General features: G+C 48.6%; 1 protein-coding gene across 1 annotated transcript; it reads left to right on the top strand.

The window, feature by feature from the left end:
* The first annotated feature begins 11,756 nt into the window (after window positions 1-11,756).
* BARX1 (BARX homeobox 1) lies at window positions 11,757-16,625 on the top strand. Its single transcript, XM_043979750.1, has 4 exons — window positions 11,757-11,967; window positions 14,977-15,265; window positions 15,467-15,551; window positions 16,050-16,625. Exons 1-4 carry the CDS (start codon window positions 11,757-11,759, stop codon window positions 16,212-16,214), a joined length of 750 nt encoding a protein of 249 aa, XP_043835685.1. The 3' UTR covers window positions 16,215-16,625.
* Window positions 16,626-19,528: the final 2,903 nt, after the last annotated feature.

Below are 19,528 nucleotides of genomic sequence, written 5' to 3'. Positions count from 1 at the left end.
CTGCGCCACCTAGCGCCACCTAGCTACCCCCTGCACTAGATAACTTTTGAGATTCCTTCCTGTTCTGATGTTCAGGATGAAGTGCAGGATTTAGAATCAGAGCACCAGAGTTCAGATCCTGATTCTGACACTGAGGACCCCAACCAAACTGAATAAGTCACTTTTGAGTCTCAGTTTCCTCTTTTCCATAAGCAATCAATAAACATTAAGTGCTTACTATGTGATAAGTGCTGAGGATAACAAAGAAAAAAATACATACAATAAAAGCTCCTAGGCCCAAGAAGCTTACATTCTAATGAACTCTCTAAAGCCCATTCTAACTCTACATCTATGATACTGTGATCCTTCAATGCTAGGTAGAAGATGGTATCCAGACTTTTGATACATGGTTAAGACATGATGTCTCACCAGCCTGCAGTTCTAGGTTGCAAGGCTAATTGTTGCCAGCAGATGGCATAAGATGCATTGTATATAGAGAGGGAACTGGGAGGGCTGGGAGCCCACAGGGACTGTGGGTGTTATGTTCAGCAATTTCCAGGAAACACATCAACAGAGATGTCTTATAAGCATTTCTATAACAACTAACTGATGTATAATAGCTGTTTTTCAGACATCATCTTATTCTTTTACGGAGGCCTTTGAAAGCTATTGTTGACATATCTATAACTTCTTATGCAAAATCCCATTGCCCTGAGAAACTTCCAGGAAATTAGGATCTACACCATCTTTTCCTCAACATTTCAACAGTTAGGTAGATTTTGCAGATAAAACAGGATATTTAGATATAGGATTTTGTAGCTTAAACAGGAAATTTAAAAGGAAACAGAAGCTAATAGAAACATACTTCTTAGAGGAGACTTTGTTGCTCCTAAGCTATAGCAAAGTATTAGCCTGGTTCCTGGGAGTTTTCCTTTGGGAGGAGGAACTGAGAGAGTTCAAATGTGAGGGATATATTGGGGGAACTCATGAAAACCTTTTGAGTCATTAAAAAACATTAAAGGAGGGAAACTGCAAAGTCAGGAGGTCACTTGGATTCTTAACTCCTGTCTCTGGTTTTGAATCAACATATAAACCTGGGTAAGTCACTTTAGTCAGTCAATAAACATTTCTTAAGCTCCTACTTTATGCCAGGCACCGTACAAAAACAGGCAAAAGACAGTTCCTGCCCCCAAGGTCTCACAGTCTAATAGAAGAGACAACAAGCAAACAAATACACACATATATCATATATGTGTGTGTGTGAATTATATATAGGATAAATTAGAAATAATTAAGAGGGAAGGAACTAGAATTAAGAGGCATTGGTAAAGGCTTCTGGTAGAAGATGGGATTTTAGTTGGGACTTAAATAAAGCCATGAAAGCCATAGGTGGAAATCAGGAGAAAAAGCATTTTAGGCATAGGAAGTAGCCAGAGAAAATGCCTGGAACTGAGAAATAGAAGGTCTTGTTAATTGAAAAGAAGACCTGTATCAATTTGATCAAAGAGTATGTGTCAGGAGGGAAGGTATAAGAAGACTGGAAAGGTAGGAGGAGACTAGGTCCCAAAGGACTTTTACTGAACAAAGTATTTTGAATCTGATCCTGGAGGAAAGGAGCCACAAGAGTTTGCTGAGTAGGGAGCTGACTTGATCAGATGTGTGCTTTAGGAAAGTCATTTTGGTGGAGGGCAGGTTGGAGTAGGGAAAGACTTGAAGCAGGCAGACCCTTCAGTAGACTATTGCAGTAGTTTAGGAGTGAGATTATGAGGGTCTGTAACATGTCAAAGGAGAGAGAAGGACATGTTGGGAAAATGTAGTAAAGCTGAAATTGACAGGCAATAAATTGAATGGGGGGGGGCGGAGAGATAGTGAGGAATTCAGGTTGACGTCAAGGTTGTATCAATCTGAGGACCTGGTGTTGCTTTTACAGTAACACAGAAGGTAGGAGCCCCCCATCCTGGTCCTGTTCTCTCATCTCTTAAGAAATCGAAGTATGTGTGAATATGTTATTTATTATGTCGATACATTTTCTAGTATAAGATTTTACACTTCATCTTATTCTTGGTGAATAGGGTCAGGTGAATAAGGTACTGATTTCTGCCTGGAGAGTCCCTAAGAAAAAAAAGGAAGAAGGAAGAAAAAAATCCAAATTGAGTCAGTTAACAAGTATTATTAAGTACTTTCTATGTGTCGGGCACTGTGCTAAACACTGGGAATAGATACAAAAAAAAAAAAAAGGAAAATACACAGCCTCTGCCTTCTAACCAATAGAAAGGAGGGAGCTATTTCTTGGAAACCATGGGCTCAGATAATTCCCATACCCCAAGGAGTCATTCGTGAAGGCAGTGAAGAGAGCCTGCTACTAACTACCTGTGTGTCCTGGAGTAATTTCTTTCACCCCTCTGAACTTTAGTCTCTTCATCTTAAAAAAAGAATAATTTCTCTCTTGCCCATAATGAGGTCGATTTGAGGTGCCAGTCATTGTTGCCTGACATGTTTAAATGCATATGTAAGGTATAAGCATCATGGGTAGTTTATTGTGCAATTATCAGGCATAATTGTTACAGTTAACAAACAATATAATTATTAATATCTATGGCAGCTCTCGACGGAAAGCGTTTAAGAAGTTGAAAGTTTAAAACATGAATATGCCCATATTGCTCACATGCCCATTCTTTGGATGATAAATTTAGTTGGCTACAGAGACATCTTTCCTAGCCTTCCCCTAGTGAAGTGCTGTTTGGAAACTTTAGCTGAACATTTTTCAAGATGGACTAAGCAAACAGAATATCAGATCTTTCGGCTCTGGTGATTGGTCATTTCCAGATTCTCCTGCACCTTCCTTGTTCTGAAGAGTACTGATAATATGGCTCCTGTATGAATAAAACTAGAGAAATCTGCGGCCTCAGGAAAACAGCGTAAACAAGAAGCATACCCAGAAGCTTCTCCTGGACCAGGTATTGAATGGGGGTATCTATAGAATTTTAAATCTTTCTGGCCTGACCCATCTTAAAGACAAGGAGTCAATTGACCTTCTCAAACCGCCTCAATTACACCTGCTACCTTGCCTCTCTCAAAAAGACTTAATGGAGAATAAACTTGCAAAGAGCTGAAGTGTTCTATAACTGAGCAGTACAGGTGTCCCTGGGGTGGACAGCTTCATTGCAGCCTGGTAAATAAATCTTGGATCATAAACCTACTCCCCAAATTACCTTTCCATCTTTAGAAAGCCAGGCAGGATGCAAGCAAGGAGACTCCTGTCTCCCAAGAGCACTGGAAATGTACATTACATAAGCTATTTATTTCAAGCGTTGTGGATTTCGCCCCCACTGTGTTATTCTAGACTGAGATCGTAAATCACATTAACTTCACATCTGAACTTTCCATACACTCAGAGTGAGAATGAGAAATCTTGATTTTGGAAAAGCTTTCCAGTCCCTCAAGAACATCCGCCTGTGCGTGGGTAGTGAGGTCGATGTACTGGGCGGGGGAGGTGTGGGCTGGACTTGGGTGGGAGGGGGAACCTTAATTTCAAAGCTGATTGAAACAGCCCGTTGCAATCCGAAAATTCAGATCTGTCAGCAACCCAAAGGGGAGCTTTTAAAAACAGGGGCTATTTTAGAGGATTTCAAAGACGGCTCTCCCTTTCTAGAAATGTAAGCCATTTCTGTGGTGGACATATATTTGTTTATATTGTATACACTTACTTCCATTTGCTGATTTTTAGCTAGTTTGTGTATTGCTTCAAATATTTAAGCCAACCAACCTCCATTTTAGCTATTTAATTTTGTTAAACTTAGTGCTACATACCAGCTAACCAAATACCTTGCTTGAATTACACTGATGCAATGGAGACGAATTTATCGTGGAAATCGGAATATTAGGTTTCTCTGTCATCTTGCTCATTTGAGGGAGAAGGGCTGGTGGGAAAAGAGACATAGATTGTTCTGCTGTTATGAACATATTTTCTCTATTTGTTGGAAAGCAAACTAGTTTTAATATTCAAAGTCCCCAATCATTCCTTCAGTGTTCCCATCTAACCCTTTAGTGGAAAAAGAGGATTTTCAACCTTGGGACTGTGTAAAGACTAAACCGGGGCCTCTAGTTAGAGAATACAAAGTTAGTCAAAAAAACACAAACCACTAAATGTAAAAAAAAGGAAAGGTTGGGCTCTGAAACCTACTAAGCAAATACATAAAGGAACATTTAAATGACTTTAGGAGAAAATGTTTGTTTTTAAAATACGCTTTGCTTTCGGTTATGAAATCTTAGCCTCTAAACACAAAATGGTCAGCGAGGATCTAGATTCGAAACAAAAAGCGTGCCGCTGAACAAAATAAGAAGGAAATTGCCTAAAATAAGGCTTTCTCACGAGTTAGCTAATAAGGAAGGAAAAACAAACATTTTTAAAAGATGCAAAAACAAGTCTTACATTTAGACCCTCATCCTATTTTTTTTAAGTTTTAAAAGTTATTATGATGAGAAGCCTCTTCCAAAACTGATTTAATGATCAATTATTTTTTTTGAACATGTAATTGATTTTATAATCAATCGCATTTAGAACAAAGGGATTTTGACTTTCCTTCTCTCTCTGAAATGGATTTTACCGCAGTAAACTAAAAGGGGTGGGGGTGGGGGGTTCTTCATGCATTTCAGATTTTTCCTTTTCAGTGTGGTAGAGGTGAATTCAACCCCCAGATTTGGAGGAGGGGTGTTCACGTATACCCACGAGCTCCTCTTTAAAACTGAGCTGGGGAGATCGACGAATTCTGCAGTGAAAAGCAGCCTTAGGTTTTCTGCACGACTTAATTATTGGTAGGTTTGCAATCTTGAAAGGTCGGGCAACAGCTCTCGTTTTCCGCTGCCCCGGGGTGAAGCGGTACAGTCTCCCTACTCCCACACCCCAAGTGCCCCAACGTTGGCACCCGAACAGAGTCAGTACCCTTGATGCCACCTTTCCCTACCTGTTTTTTCCGCGCGTTACAAACTCCGACAAATTGCGTAGAGTGGGAACTAATGTAAAGTGTTCTTCTCCCTTACAAATCTGGTCCCAAACTACCCGGCAAAATGAGCGTCCCACTGGGGAACCTGGTTCGCGTCGCCCAGCGCACTGTTTTCATCGTCTGCCAAGCTCTCCGCTGATTGTAACAGTTTAGCGCGAAGTCCCCCGGACCCCCCCCCACCCCCCTTTTTAGGGCTGCTAGACTGGAAGGCAATTTAGTAGCGAATTTGTGGACCTTGGAACTTGAGAGCGCGTGATGGGGCCCCAGATTCAGTAGGGTCCCTCTGAAAGCCGCGAGGAGTCTGGGATTGACTCGGGAGGGGAAGGGGGTTCCGGGGGCAGGTGGTTCCCTCTGGGAGAGCTTGGCGCCAGGGAAGCAGCCTGCTCAAGGCTGCCCAAGCACGATTCTCCAAGGTGGCAAAACACCCAAGACTGTCTGCGCTTCCAGGTGTCCGCCCCCAAATCGGCTGGATGAGTGTGTAAATAAGAACGAAACTTCACTCAAGCGTCGCTCACCGAGGCGGAATTACTCAAACCTAAACTAGTTCTTTTCACCTCGGGGGAAGGGGGAGAGTCTGGAGAGGGGGTGTTGCATGCTATGTCACGATTTCCACAGGTCCTTACCACTTTGTGGATTTCCTGAATATGAAGTGCCCATGGAAAGGAAGGTCGGGGAGTAGGGGTGGGGAGAAGTTGTGGGACCTATTTTTCCCCTGGCCATGTGCCCTGCAGCCCTTGGAGAGATGTGGGGTGTGTGTGTGTGTGTGTGTGTGTGTGTGTGTGTGTGTGTGTGTGTGTGTGTGTGTGTGTGTGTGTGTGTGTGTGTGTGATCTTGCAGGTCAAGGCCAATTGTAAACAGCTGGCGATTCCGTAGAAGCGAGAGTTGGGGTCGGGCCTCTGGAAGATCTCTCCCCTCCTTCCCCTCCCAAAGTTACCTGCCCAGGCTGTATCCCCTAAACAGGATGTCGGGCAAGATAAAGCTCCGAGACCCCCCCTCAGGGACAACAGGGCGAATTAAGGGCTCTAATGACAATTATCTGAATGCGTCAGCTGAAAGTTGAATTCTCCGAGCGTGGAGTTAGCTCTTAAACAATTTAGGTCACCTTCGTCCACACTCCCGACATATTCACCAGGAAAGACGTAAAGTGTGTCTCTTTGGGCGTGGGAGTAGGATAGACTAAGGAGACGCGCAGAGATTTGGAGGAAACAGTGCCTGATGAGCCGCAGAGAAAATTGAACTAAGGGATGGATGAGTCATTCCAGATATATTGATTCAAAGCCGAAGTCCAGGAGAACCCTTGTCAACCTTTGGGCCCTGCCTAGGCGACTCAATGTTTTATGATTGCAGAACGACTTGACAAAAAAAAAGAAAGGAAGGAAGGAAAAGAAAAGAGGAAAGAAAAAAAGACATTTTCCAAATAGTTCTTGGTATTAACAATCACGTATTATCCACCTACACCACCCGGTTCCTGACTCTCCCTTCGGGTTCCTTGATGAGGCCTGGCACTGAGCCTGAGGCCTTTGAGGTTGATGAACCTCAAAAACCTCTTATCTTGGCCCGAGATAAGAGACACAAATGGACCAAGAAATCCCTCACTGAGGTCACCTACCTGCTGTTCCTCACTCGGCTCGGACTGTGCACTGAGGGTACCCCACCCACTAGCTGCAGGGTGCCTGGCCAGCCTGGTTATATCTCAGTCCTAGCTGGTGGTGGTTGTTGAGTGTGTTATGGGACAGTGTTATAGCTGTAAGCCCCTTTTAACTCTCTGGGCCTCGTAAACTGTGGAGTTTTTCTCAAAGACCAGGAGTATCACTTTCTGTTCCTTGAGGCCATTCCTGTTGGGGGTCGGGACTACAAGATTTCCCCCAGATTGCTATAACCTGTGGCCACTGCGCTCTCATCCTTCACCCCAGCTGTGCGAACTAGCCTTCAGGCCAATCAGATATATGAATTTTGGGTTTTCGAAGCACACACCTCTGTTCTGGGCACTGCGTCTACACAGGTAGAAAAGGCATAGGCGGTTTATTAAACGTTTGCCGGCTGCCAGGTACAAACTTCTGTCACTGTCCAAACTTTCGGGGACAGAGTGGCTAGGGGAGAAATTTGGGTTCCGGTTATCGGGCCGGTCGTTTGCCCTCTGAATTTTTCTGAGCCAATGGAGACGCCCTTATAAAACGGATCTAGCCCCTTGGAGCTCCGAAGCCAGCTGCAGGGGGTGCAGGGAGTTGAGGGAAGGCGTGACGGTGGGATTATTTGTCCTTGCTCTGACCGACCGCAGAACGAAGTCCGCCCTGTGTTGCTGGAGGGAAGTTTAGTTTGTACTTTTCTCTTGCTCACCGCGCCGGGTTTGGAAGGGATTGGGACTGGGAGAGGGGAGCTAGGGGACTAGGCGCAAAGGGAGGGAAGGAGACTGTGAAGAACTCTCCAGGAGTTCTCCTGAGAAGGAGGTCCAGGAAGCAAGAGGCTGCTCAGGACTTAATGGGAGGCTCGGCTCAGGAGAGCATTCAGGGAGCAGCTGCAGGAGCAGGCTGAGCTGTAGTCGTTTGGGACTTCTAACAACAGGCTCGGTGATGGCCCTGTCCTGAGCTTTCTGCCTGGAAAGGAAACTGGCACTTCTGGCCAAGGAGAGAGGGAAAGAGAAGGACGATTATTCGGGCTCCAGGGCTGTAGGTTTGAAGAAAGAATCAATTAACAGGCATTTACTAAAGACCTACTATGTGCCTGGTACTATACTAGGTAAAGATATTACACAGGAAAAGAAGGAAGGAAGGAAGGAAGGAAGGAAGGAAGGAAGGAAGGAAGGAAGGAAGGAAGGAAGGAAGGAAGGAAGGAAGGAAGGAAGGAAGGAAGAAAAAAAAGCCCTCCCTTCAAGTGGCTTACCTCTGTGGGGGGAGAGAGAGGAGAGCAGCATGTATATAAAAGAGATTTCTACAAAATATACGAAATAAATGCAGGATCATTTTTAGGAAGGTGGGATAAGAGAGCACCAGCAGATGGGGCAGTTTCTCTGATCAGTCTTACCTCGGGTTGGTAGTGGAGAAGACGGGGATTTGGAAACTAGATTGGAGGAAGCGAGAATCTGCTTTAAGCATTCCCGAAACCAGGAATGTACTTCTCAATTTTCACCCATCCCTAAAAACCTGCGGTCCAGTTGGCGTTGGGAGGGCATGGTCTTGTGATTATTCTTTGCAAGGAGCTATGTGGCCTTAGACCAAGGTTTTCGAGGGGCAAGCTCTGAGGGACGCAAATGCCGAGTTTCCTGACAGTTTTGTTCAGGGCAGGGGAATCCTGGAGAGCCCGAGAGTCCTGAATGTCCTCGTTTCACAGACGAGGAAATTGAAAGCATCTTGACTCACGTTACACCTCTAATTAATCAGTAGCAGTGTCTGTATTTGAACCCAGGTCTCCACTTTAAATACTGGAATTCTCCCCCCCCCCCCAAAACCTGAACACTTTGGTGATGCTATGGAAGCTACCTATATTTTCTCAACTCTGTTATTTCAATCCCCTTCCCCAATCCAGAAAATGAGTAGATGAGGACCACACAGTACACTTGAGGCACTAACCTGGTGCTGGGTTTTGCTTGTTTGTTTCTTTGGTGTAGTTGATTTTTGTTGTTGTTGTTTGTTTTTCTCGATTCCTACTTCTTAACAGTTACCGTCTTTCCCCAACCCCACACCTCGCCGCCTCTCCCCGGCTCCCCAAACCTTCTTCTCACAGACTGTAAACTCTTGGAAGAAGAGAGCTGGACCTAACGGTTGTTTCCCCTATCTGGACTAGTCTACCGGTGCTGCAGGGCTGGCCACGGGAGCTACTTCATCTTCAATCGTTACATGAGCTATGGTTGAGGCTGATCGAATGCAAAACCCTGAATTCACTTCCTCGACCTTTGGGGACTTCACCAATTTGCGGCGGAATGGCCTCCTTGTGGGTCTGACACGTTCCCCGCGGGCCCTGTTTACCAGGCCGCAATCACCTGCTCTTCAGATGGGAGAAAAGGGCTTTGAAATTATCTCGGTAATTAGCGGAGTCAAGCGCTGGTACTCACCTAACTAATTTGGATATTTGCCCAACTGCCCGCTTCATGCCGGCTCTGCTTGGAGGGTCCCTGGACAATATTAATCACGTAATAAGAGTAAACAGAGAAAATTGTTGATTGGGTTATTAACCAGGAGGACCTCTATTCGGGATTATTCGGTTGCATTCTTGGGCAGATAGAGTTGCAGGGGTCCCCGAAGCAGATCTGAGAGAGATCGCTCCCAGAGCCTGAATCAGGGATACTGTTGGGATGCTTCAGGCCCCCCTGCCTTCCCCCATTCCTCCAGATTTCATTCCACGTTTGCTCTCCCTTATTCCCTCAGCCACCCCTCCCCAAATACTATCTTCCAACAGGCTATTTATTTATTCTACCCACAGAGATTTCTGTCCTTTTCCCATCTGAGGAATAGAGTAGAAGCTTTCTGGTTTCTTGGAATTCTGGTTCCTCGGAATGTCTCCCGGACCCCTCATGTTGGTGATCTTCCTAGACCCCTCATTTTGGTGATCTGGCCTGGAATAGAGGACTCTAAACTCTTCTTCTCCAAGTCCTCTCTCTGGGATTTTGAGATTTGAACCACCACATCGATATAACCCCAGGAAGGCTCTCTCGGTGGTCCCTGGGTTATTGAGCCCCAGAGGACATTTCCAGGAGTCCTAGTCTGCTCTGATTCTTCCCTGTGGAGGGAAAAGACATACATATCGTTTGGTCGTTGAAGGTACCAGTTAGGCCTGACACCTGAAGCCTTTTGTGAGGGCTATGTTTGGATTTTGTTCCTTACTCTCAGGAGATAGTGGCCTCCTTTCTCCTCAACAACCCGATATGAATGCCACCTGGCACCTACCCTCATTTTAGCCACAAGTACATGCTTCAAGATTCCTGCTCAGTTCAGGTGACTGTAGAGTCACCAACAGAACCCCAGATTAGCTCCTTTTTCTACTCTTTTCAGGACTTGAGTGGGAAAGGGGGGGATGAAGCTGGGGAGAGGGAGAGAGAGGGGCCCTGGCCTCCCCAGCTGATGGGGGGGTACACACCTTATTTCCTTACATCCCCCTTAGTATCCCTCTCTCCCACATATCCTCCCTTTCCCCTCAATCTTTAGCAGCCCCATCCTAGATAAAGTCACTCATTGCCTCTCATCTAGACTGGGACAGGGGTATTACACTGTTTCCTAGGTCTTCTGCTCCTACTACCCCACTTTGCACCATTAGCCCCTTATAGGAAAACTTCACCTCAATACCTGGTCCTCCAGAGCCTTAGGCTTTGAGCTGGAGTGCAGGGGCTCGTGGCTAGCACTTTGGACTTTAGTTTCTAATTAGGAGACAGAGAACTTCCACTGGGAATTGAAGTCGGACTTGTTCTAGTAGGTCAGGCACAGCAGTGCCTCTCTCTCTGCTCTGCCTCAACGTTTACCGCAGCATGGGTGGTGGTAACCAACCAGCCTCTCTCCTTGGTGACCCTCGTGCCCAGAGGTCAGGCCTTGTTACTTCATAACCTCTGCAAGCTCATTTTTTACCCATCGGGCCTGAACAGGGGCCTTAGGAAATGCTGGAGATATTTAGGACACCTGCTCTGGTTTGGAGGGCCTAGGATGGTGGCGGTGGTAGCGCCCCCTTGAGGCAGGGCTACTGCTTTCAGAGTAAGAAACAAGAGTAAGGACCAGAACCCTTCCCGGATATCCTTCCGAGTCGTGCGTGGGTGGATCGCATACGTGCGGCTCTTGCTTGTGGACTCTCAGGACGCCTTTTCCGAAGTCTTTTCGGAACAGCTGGGTCCGAGTTGAGAGCCCCAGGGTCAGAGCAAGACACTGAATAACCGCTTTGCAAACGGGGTTCAACAGCCAGAATTTGGGTTTTAAAGGGAAGAAGGCGATGGATAACTACAAGCTAATGTCTTCGTTTAACCGTCCCCGCCCAGCGCACTCAGGGAGGGAACACAGTGGGGAACGAGGATTCAGGGAGATGAGTGGACTTTGAGGCGGACTCGGCTCTTAGGGCCTGTAAACTGAGAATGTCCTTGTGCATCTGCGATGGGTTGTCTGGCTTTGAGACCAGGCAGAAAGAGGACCTCCATTCTAGCCCCGCTGCTCCTCCCAACGAGGCCTCTCCTTCCCTGGGACCGAGCAGTTATTCTGAGCCGGGCAGCCGAGGAGGGATGGGCGGGGGGGAGTAAGGACTGCCCTCTCTCTCCCGACCTCTTTTCCCTCCCCATTCCTTTCTTTCTCCTCCCCCTTCTACCACCCACTCCTCCCCCTCCCTGCCCAGCCCCCTTTCTTAGTCTCGGCCCCTGTTCCCCAAGTCTCGGCGGGAGGTGAAGGATATAATAGGCTCTGCTCTGTTCCCACCCGGGAGGGGCGGAGAAAGCCCATCTCGGCGATGACGCGCGGGGGCGCGGGCCGCATGAGGCGCTGAGGCTGCAGGGCCCCGGCTCAGTCCTCCCCACCAGAGCCCCCCTGGTCGTGCGCCTTTTCCCAGGAGCAGGGTAGGAGGCCGAAGAGCCGCAAGCTCAGGCTCCTGCTCGTGCAGGGGCGGGGACGGCAGCCAGCAGAGCAGCGAGGGCGCAGTCAGAGGAGCTGGCCCAAGCAGTCGGGAGAATGAGCGGGCGCCAGCCCTGGCCCCGGAGCAGCCCCCCAGGCACCTCGACCATCGCTGCCATCTAGGGGCCGAAGGGGCCCCACCAGGCGGGAGGAGAAAGCGGAGGAGGCCGGTGGGCTGCCAGGAGCCTGGCCGGAGAGCAGGATGCAGCGCCCCATGGAGCTGGGCGCCGCGCACTACTTCCCGGCCGAAGCCTTCCCGGATCACCGCTCCCACCGCTATCGGAGCTTCATGATCGAAGAGATCCTCACTGATCCCCCAGATGCCAAGAGTGCTGCGCCCGCTGCGGCTGGCGAGCTGCTCAAGTTCGGCGTGCAAGCTTTGCTGTCTGCTCGGCCCTTCCACAGCCACCTTGGTACGTACAGCCGAACGGCGGGCGAGGCGGGCGAGGCGGGCGGGGAAGGGCAGGGGCCAGCGGCCGGGAAGGGTCACAGTCCCGCTTGGCCCTGGGCAACTGCGGGAGAAGCGATAGCCACCACGCAGCTCTGCCCTGCTGCAATCAACCAGTCCATCTGTTAGCGAAGGAGTCATGCAGTCAGTCTGTCAACTTGACTGGGGTGCAGAGAGACCCAGCTTAGGTACAAGGAGATAGACAAAATAGAGAGCCCTGCCCTTGGGGAGCTGGCAACCCAATAAGGGCCTGGTCCTGCCTGGCCACATTGCCAGTTAGAAGGGGGAGGTGCAGGCCCTTTCCAAACCCTTCTTCCAGTTTCTTTGGTCCAGCAGCATTGGGTCCAGGCCTGATCTGGAGGACGCACAAATCTGCCGTTTTCTGTTTAGTACTCATCTTGTTGCATTATTAAGAGTGTTTTGAACTCCTCACAGAAGGGCTTTGTATGAACCAAGGGCAAGGAGAGCAAGTCCAGAGACATGACCCTTAGTATCAACTCAGAGACCCGTGGCCCCTCAAGAAACCACTCTTCCAAGACCTCAAACCCCTGCTATGTCCCACCTTTAGATGGGATCCTTTTTAGGGTGAGAAAACTCAATCACCCCCTCCTCTTCATGATTTTATGTCCTATCTTCTTTTCCTGGTCCTTCATGAGATGCTATGGGTTGCCCTGAGAGCTGGATGGGGCTGAGGCCCCAGGCTACCCCATCTTGCCCCATCTCAGCACTCCCACTGGAGATGGAGGGTCTAAACGCAGCTTCTGGGAATCTCTTTCTCTGGAATTCAAGACCCTAGGCTTTCACATTCTGGGTCGATTTAGGTCGGACTCAGTGCCACCAATGTTTGCCACGTCAAAGGGAAGCAAAGGAGCAACTATTGGTCCCTGGGGAAAAGAAAGTGGATCGAGCCTGAGTCCCAGTTAGGTCAGTGTTAGACCCCTCTGTTTTTGAAGGGTCGGGAAATAGAGAAAGAAAATAGTTATAGTCCCTAACAAAAATATGGTGAGGGTAAGATGGTAAGATTCTCTGTCATTGAGGCCTACCCTGCTAAATATCTTTTCATGAATACTTCCAGCCTGTGATGACGGGCATGGATAATAAAGTCTGAACTGGACGGGGGTAGCTGGGCTGAATTCCCTATGGGGAATATCCCAAGTCCTTTGGAGTGTCTCAAACCCCCAAACTTCCCTAAGTCCTTTGCTTTTGTTTCCTGAAGGAGGCTAAGAGGAATGGATCTTCGAGAAGTCTCAGCCCATCTAAAGAACCATCTTCCCTTCCTCCCTCTGCTCTGTGCCACATAAATTTCCCATGTCTAGTTCATCCAGCTTCTTGGGGTGGAAGTCACCTTCCTCATCCCTGTTAGTTTAGATCTTCTTGGGAAAGAAAAGGAACTGGTGGTTCCTAAGAGGTTTTGCCCCAACTGGGCCTTGGGATGTTTGCCTTATTTTCTAATGGGATAGTTATAATCAAATGTTATTTGAAACAAGATTAGGTTCAATTTTAATAGTGCACTATTCATATTACATTCTTAAATATTATTAAGAGAAAGTTGTGAAAGAAACATGTTCTTTGTCTTTGTAGCTTTAGTGTTTTCCTTCCTTTTTTCCTCCTTTCCATTCTTGTTTTTTAATTCTCTTTCCTGTTTCCTTCTCTATTCATCCTGCTTCTTTTTCTCCCTCTTACCCTTCCTATGGGAGCCATGTTGGTACATCTGCAGTATAGGATTCATTCCTTTTTGTAGAAAAGCTGTCATTTCTGGAATTTAGGGACTGAAAGCATATTTAAGACTTTAAATATTGGGATGGGGGAAGGAACAGAGGAAACTATGGAAGTACCCATTTAGAAGAGGTATACTAAACTAAAACTGAATTCAAAGTGATTTTTTTCAACCCCAAAAGTGCAAGGAAACAGGTGAAAAATCCCTCTTTCAAGGGGAAAATTTTTGTTATTCAGCGATCCCCTACCCTGGCAAAACGGGAGCACTTCCCTAACACATCTCCTTTTCTGTGTAGGAGTGGGCAGGCCGGAATTTCCTGGGGTTGTTAACTTCGAGGTTAGCACTGACGGAAATGGAGAATTGTTACGAGGTGAATTCAAGCAGAGGATTGATTATTCGTCCCCAGTCGTTTATTTTATTTTAAAAATTCATTTCAAATTTAATAATTCCGAAGAGTTTTCGTGTTGAAGCGTCCGACCGGAGTAACAATTGTTTAACACACACACACACACACACACAGCTTTACAAAGGACCCCCATATACACGCATTTCTATACACACTTAACGTGTATAGACATTAGTAATCCATGGGCATCTATCTGTACACACTCCCGAACAGGTGTGTGTATACACATATATGTACATGTATGCACATTTATACAAATTTATGCTCATAACCCGTGTTTTCATACAGGTTTGAATTGTTTCTTTCCAAAGGTTGTTGCAAGTATTCTAGCTTAAAAAGTTCGATCTTGGAAATGAAGGGAAGCTTTCTCTCTTCCCTCAGTCAGCGGCGTTGTTTTCGCCTTGCCTTTTGGGTTTTTCTTGGTTTCCGTTTCCCACGAATCAGAGACGGTCAGAATCCTGGACTTCGGAATTCTGCCATTTTACGGTCAGAGAAGAGAGGGGGGGGGAGGGTCTGGAGAAATGTTACGGTAGAAGACGGTGATGGAACCCGAGGAAAGAGCACTTAATATCGAGGTTCCAGAGCCACTGAGGTAGAGGGAGCAGAGAAGGTTAGGCGAAGTGGCCCCAATATTCCGGTTCCCAGGTTTCCTTCCCAGCGGGAGAGTCTACTAGCCCCAGTAGAAGCGGGCTTTGGTGACTCAGTCGCGGGGCTCGGATGAGCCAACGTGACGGCGCTTTAGCTACGGCTGGAGAATCCTGCGTGGGGGCCGCGGGCCTGCGGTGACTTAACCCTTCTCATCTCTCCTTTCTCCTCTCTGCGTTTCTGTCTCCTGATTTCCCTGGCTCCAGCGGTGCTGAAGGCAGAGCAGGCAGCAGTCTTCAAGTTCCCCCTAGCGCCCCTGGGCTGCTCTGGCCTGGGTTCTGCGCTGCTAGCCGCAGGCTCCGGGCTACAAGGGGGCTCCGCCTCACCTCACCTCCCTCTGGAGCTGCACCTCCGTGGAAAGCTGGAGTCTGGCCCGGCCGAGCCGGGCACCAAAGCCAAGAAGGGGCGGCGGAGCCGGACGGTTTTCACCGAACTGCAACTCATGGGTTTGGAGAAGCGCTTCGAAAAGCAGAAGTACCTCTCCACTCCGGACAGGTAGCTTCAATGGCCTGCGGGGGATAGAGGAGCTGGGCGGAGGAGAGGCGAGGGGGGCAGGGAGCCGGGGCTTGGGAACGCACTCTTCTTTCCTGGGGCTAGCGGGGAAAGACTGCCTCCCCATGAGGAACTTTCAAGAGTGCAAAAGAAGGAAGCGCGGAGCCCAGCCTGAAAGCATCCTTCGCTTTCGTGCTTCCACAGAATAGACCTCGCTGAATCGTTGGGCCTGAGCCAGCTGCAGGTGAAGACTTGGTACCAGAACAGGAGGATGAAATGGAAGAAAATAGTGAGTGTGAGGCCCCAGAAAGCCCCGCTACTCCCCCAGCCCTCCCCATCTTCTCTGTGTCTCCAGCAACCTGTTATCCCGGCAGCATCCACAACACATACCCTGGCCCCGTTACATCGAGAACAATCTTAGTTCTCACAGGGGGAAAAATGCCTTCCTGCCTAGAGCTTTCTGTGTTCTACTGAGACTGTAGTATAGTGTCGCAGAGCTCGAACGCAGGGAGCTAGGAACACAGTCAAATAAATAGGCACCTGGTTATGGGGGAAAGGGTTGAGGGAAGGCAGGGACGGGTCTCCTCAGTGTTTAATACAGCATAGAATTCTGCCAGCCAAAGAGAACAAGGGAGGTTAGTTAGAGGGAGATTCCGTCCTCTCCCCAGGGCTCTGGGAAGGGAGATACTGTCAGAGCAGTGAGGCAGCTGCTTGTCTCTACCTCTCCCGCGGCATCCTGGAGCTTGGTCTGCAAGTGCTCAATCTTTTTCTCTCTGTCGATATACAGGTGTTACAGGGCGGCGGGCTCGAGTCCCCGACTAAACCGAAGGGGCGCCCCAAGAAGAACTCCATTCCCACCAGCGAACAGTTGACGGAGCAGGAGCGGGCCAAGGAGGCAGAGAAGCAGGCAGAAAACCTGAGCTCGCCCTGCGAAGTCAATCAGGAGGAGTGAGCCTGGTCACCAGAACTCTTCAGCCCTGCGGGCGCAACCGACCGGGTGGACAGTCAAGTGTCTCGACCCTGGGACCTCTCTCCCTCAGACAAACCAAAGACTACCTTAAGGCCTTTCCTCCCGAGGACTGGATTAGCCTAGAGGACAAACTAAACCGCGTCAGGCCTTATTTGGGCGGGGCACCTTTGCCATTTTCTGCCACCCTGGGTACAGACCACGTCTCGGCAGCCTGCTCATTTCTCCGGATTAGACTGATCTTATTTGGAGCAGCAATGAGGATGGAGAGGAGTGTCTGCTCCTGAAAAAATTTTTTTTGTTTGTTTGTTTCCTTTCGTTGTTTCTACAAAACGGTCCTACTGGGAAATCCAAGGAAGCCAGAATTAAACAAAAGAAAAAAATACTCCACCCACCCAAGAAACAAAAGATACTTCAAACGACTTTTATGATAGAGCAGAACATTTTTCTGTCCCTGAGGATGGGGTATTTAAGGTTGCGAAACCGCCCTAGAAGGTGGGGGGCGCGCGCACACTCATGCACATACAAACGTTCGCACTCACTCACACTCACGCCCTTTGGGGCTCGGCCACTTCCTGGAAGGACCTCTCCGAGGTCCGGCCGTCCTAGTGGTCTCCGTTTGGCTCTGGAGTCCTAGGTTCGGAAGGGGCGCACTGGCGCAGCCCAGAGGTATCGGAGACCAAAGCCAACCCAGATGCCTTCTCCAACGCTCCGCCTTACCCTAAGAAGATAGTGACTTTATTCCAATAAAGTATTTTATGACACACGAGCTGAAGTTGGTGCTTCTGCAGCTCCCGCTGGCTCGTTTCGGCTGAGGCTAATTTCTCCTCGGCAGTCTTGGGCGACCGAGGTTTTAGGGGATAGCAGGTTCAACGCAGCGGAGGAAAGGGGTGGGAATGGCACGGTGTGGTTTTATTTTTAAAGTAACATCGAAAAAATTATTTTGGGGTTGGGAAATCTGGATCTTTTGCTCCCAAACAGGTGTGTCTCCGTGTGGGTGTATAGCTGGTGTGCTGGGAGCCATTTTTCGTATAGTTTATTTGCGTTATCATCCTCATGTTCTGTTTTTCTTGGACTCTGGGGTATGGAAAGAGTCTCTAAAAAGGAAAGTCTGCGATTGTCTCCTACTTTTCAGCTGTGTATCCCACCAGAGCTCGGTAATGAAAGGTACATCTTAGCGGAGTCTCTCCAACGCACAACACCTGCCTTGAATAGAGGCAGTGGTAGGGAGCCAAGGTTTCAGCTTTATACTAATGCTTGGCAGGGTGGGGAGTAGAACTGCAGAGCCTGAGATCCCTTAAGTCTCGGGATAAAGCGCATTCTTCGTCTGACAACATTTAGGATTTGAGTGTCACTTCTTGGTTTTGTTACGCAGGTTGCTCACACGGCTTTTCCTTTTTAAATTTTGGGTACCGAAGCTTTGTTCGGACTTGCACTGATGCCAGCCAGCACCCCAGAAGGGGAAGCTCTCACTGAAAACAATCAGTTAATTGGGGATTGAGGCATCCTAATGTGGAGCGGCTGGCTGGTTGATTTCTCTCTCTCTGCTGACTCTAGTCAGCCGAGCTGGGGCGCTGGGTCACAATAGACCTCTCAGGACCTGCCAGCGTCCAAGGTATCGGCGGTCTCCGCACTAGGTTCCTCCTGGCTCACCGTCAGGTTTCTCCGGCGGCAGCCTGCGCCTTTTCTATTAGGTTTGATTACAAAGCGAAAGCCTGACGCGCAATTATTCCCCAGACCTCCCGAGAACTTCGTCAGCAAACTCAGAGTAGCACCTTCCGTGCCGCTGGGAGTGCCTTCCCCTGTTGGGTCGCTGCCCCCAACGCCTACCAGAGCTCCCTACCTTTTACTCCCACCCCTACCGCGCTCCTTGTCTAGTCTGGTCTCTATTTTTGTCTCTAGGCCCCAGTCCAAGGCAATGCCCCCTGCAGAGTGGCTGTGAACACCAAGGGCCCAGTCTCTGGTTAGAGCTTACCCGGTATCCATCCCCAGGTGTCCTTGCTCCCTCTCTGCCGCCCCCCTCCCTAGAATACAAGGCATAGAGAGAGTAAAAGACCAACTGGGGGTGGGAAGCTTATTGAGGAGTCTCCAGACCTGGGATTTCAAATATTTAGGGAGATCCCAGTGAGGAAACTACGTCCATGGTTGCAACTCGTCGACTTTTCTATAACTTAGGGTCTTAGGGAGTGCCTAGTAAACACTGAGAAATTTTGGGATGTACCCAGGGTGATCCAGCTAGTATGTGTGTTAGAGGCTGGATTTGAATTCAGGTCTCCTTGTCTCCGTGGCTGGCCCTCAGACACCAGAAAACGAAACAGGAGGAGTACGAGCTAAAGGCACTCACAAATGCACTCTTTTCGTTGGAGCATCGAACGGAAGCTTGGGGGCAATTTTCTGGACTTCCATTTCGTCCTTGCAAAATCCAGGGATTGGGCTAGACGGTCTCAAAGGTCTCTCTAAATCTGTGATTCTTTCGACTTGATTTCTCAGACTAGCGGCCTCCTGCTTTCTCTTCTCGGGAGGCTGTCAGTCAAGTCAACACGGCCTAGGCTGACAGTTTAGAATCAGATTGTTGCAACTGGAAGAGACCTTGGAGGTCATCCAGTACCACTTCCTCCTTTTATGGATGAAGAAACTGAGGCCCAGAAGGGTCAAATGAATAGTCATGCAGGACTTGGAATCAGCCGAACTCTTCAGAGCTTATTATTCCCCGTACGGGCAGAGCCTCAGCCCTTTAGCCGGGTCGAAACCTTCCTTTGGTTTGGGCCTAGGGAACGGAGAGGGGGAAAAGAAAGAGGCAGAGTGGAATTCTCTCTTGGCCAGAGCCTCTTCGCAAGGCGTAGGCCGGAAACTTACCAAGAGGTACCCGCCTGCCCATGTCTTCCCCAGAGTCCTTTGCAAGCACTTTGCAAGTCTTTTTGCAGCCTAGGTTCCAAACACAGCAGGGGGCAGCATCGCCAGTTCTCCGAACTAAGGAGAAGGCCCTGGATTTAAAAGAAAAAAAAAATCTCCCCTCCCCCCCCAAAAAAAAACCCCCCAACACCCTAGGGATTTCCTGTTGCCCAACTTCTTTCTCGTCCGGTTCCTGGGCCTGCAGATATCTACATCCTTGACATTTTACCTGTAGGAAGAGCTGCGATGGTCACCCTGGGAAGGCCATGGGGAAAGTAAAAGGAGAAATCAATTCTCCCAGTTTCATTCCCACTCTTCATGCTGACGCAACACTCTGAAGTGAAAGGTGGAGAAAGGTCGAAAGGCATCCTGGGAGCCCCAGCTCTCAACCAGAGCCTGTGTGCGTA

Source organism: Dromiciops gliroides, chromosome 1, assembly GCF_019393635.1.
Source record: "Dromiciops gliroides isolate mDroGli1 chromosome 1, mDroGli1.pri, whole genome shotgun sequence".
NCBI classification, from domain to species: Eukaryota; Metazoa; Chordata; class Mammalia; order Microbiotheria; family Microbiotheriidae; genus Dromiciops; species Dromiciops gliroides.
The sequence above is the reverse complement of the archived record's forward strand: the minus strand, read 5'-3'. Positions and strand labels throughout refer to the sequence as shown.

Excerpts from the sequence above, each read along its gene's own strand:
- BARX1 (XM_043979750.1), top strand. The coding sequence starts at position 11,757 with ATGCAGCGCCCCATGGAGCTGGGCGCCGCGCACTACTTCCCGGCCGAA. Across the intron at positions 11,968-14,976 it reads GCCCTTCCACAGCCACCTTG|CGGTGCTGAAGGCAGAGCAG; the intron begins GTACGTACAGCC and ends CCCTGGCTCCAG. Across the intron at positions 15,266-15,466 it reads TACCTCTCCACTCCGGACAG|AATAGACCTCGCTGAATCGT; the intron begins GTAGCTTCAATG and ends GTGCTTCCACAG.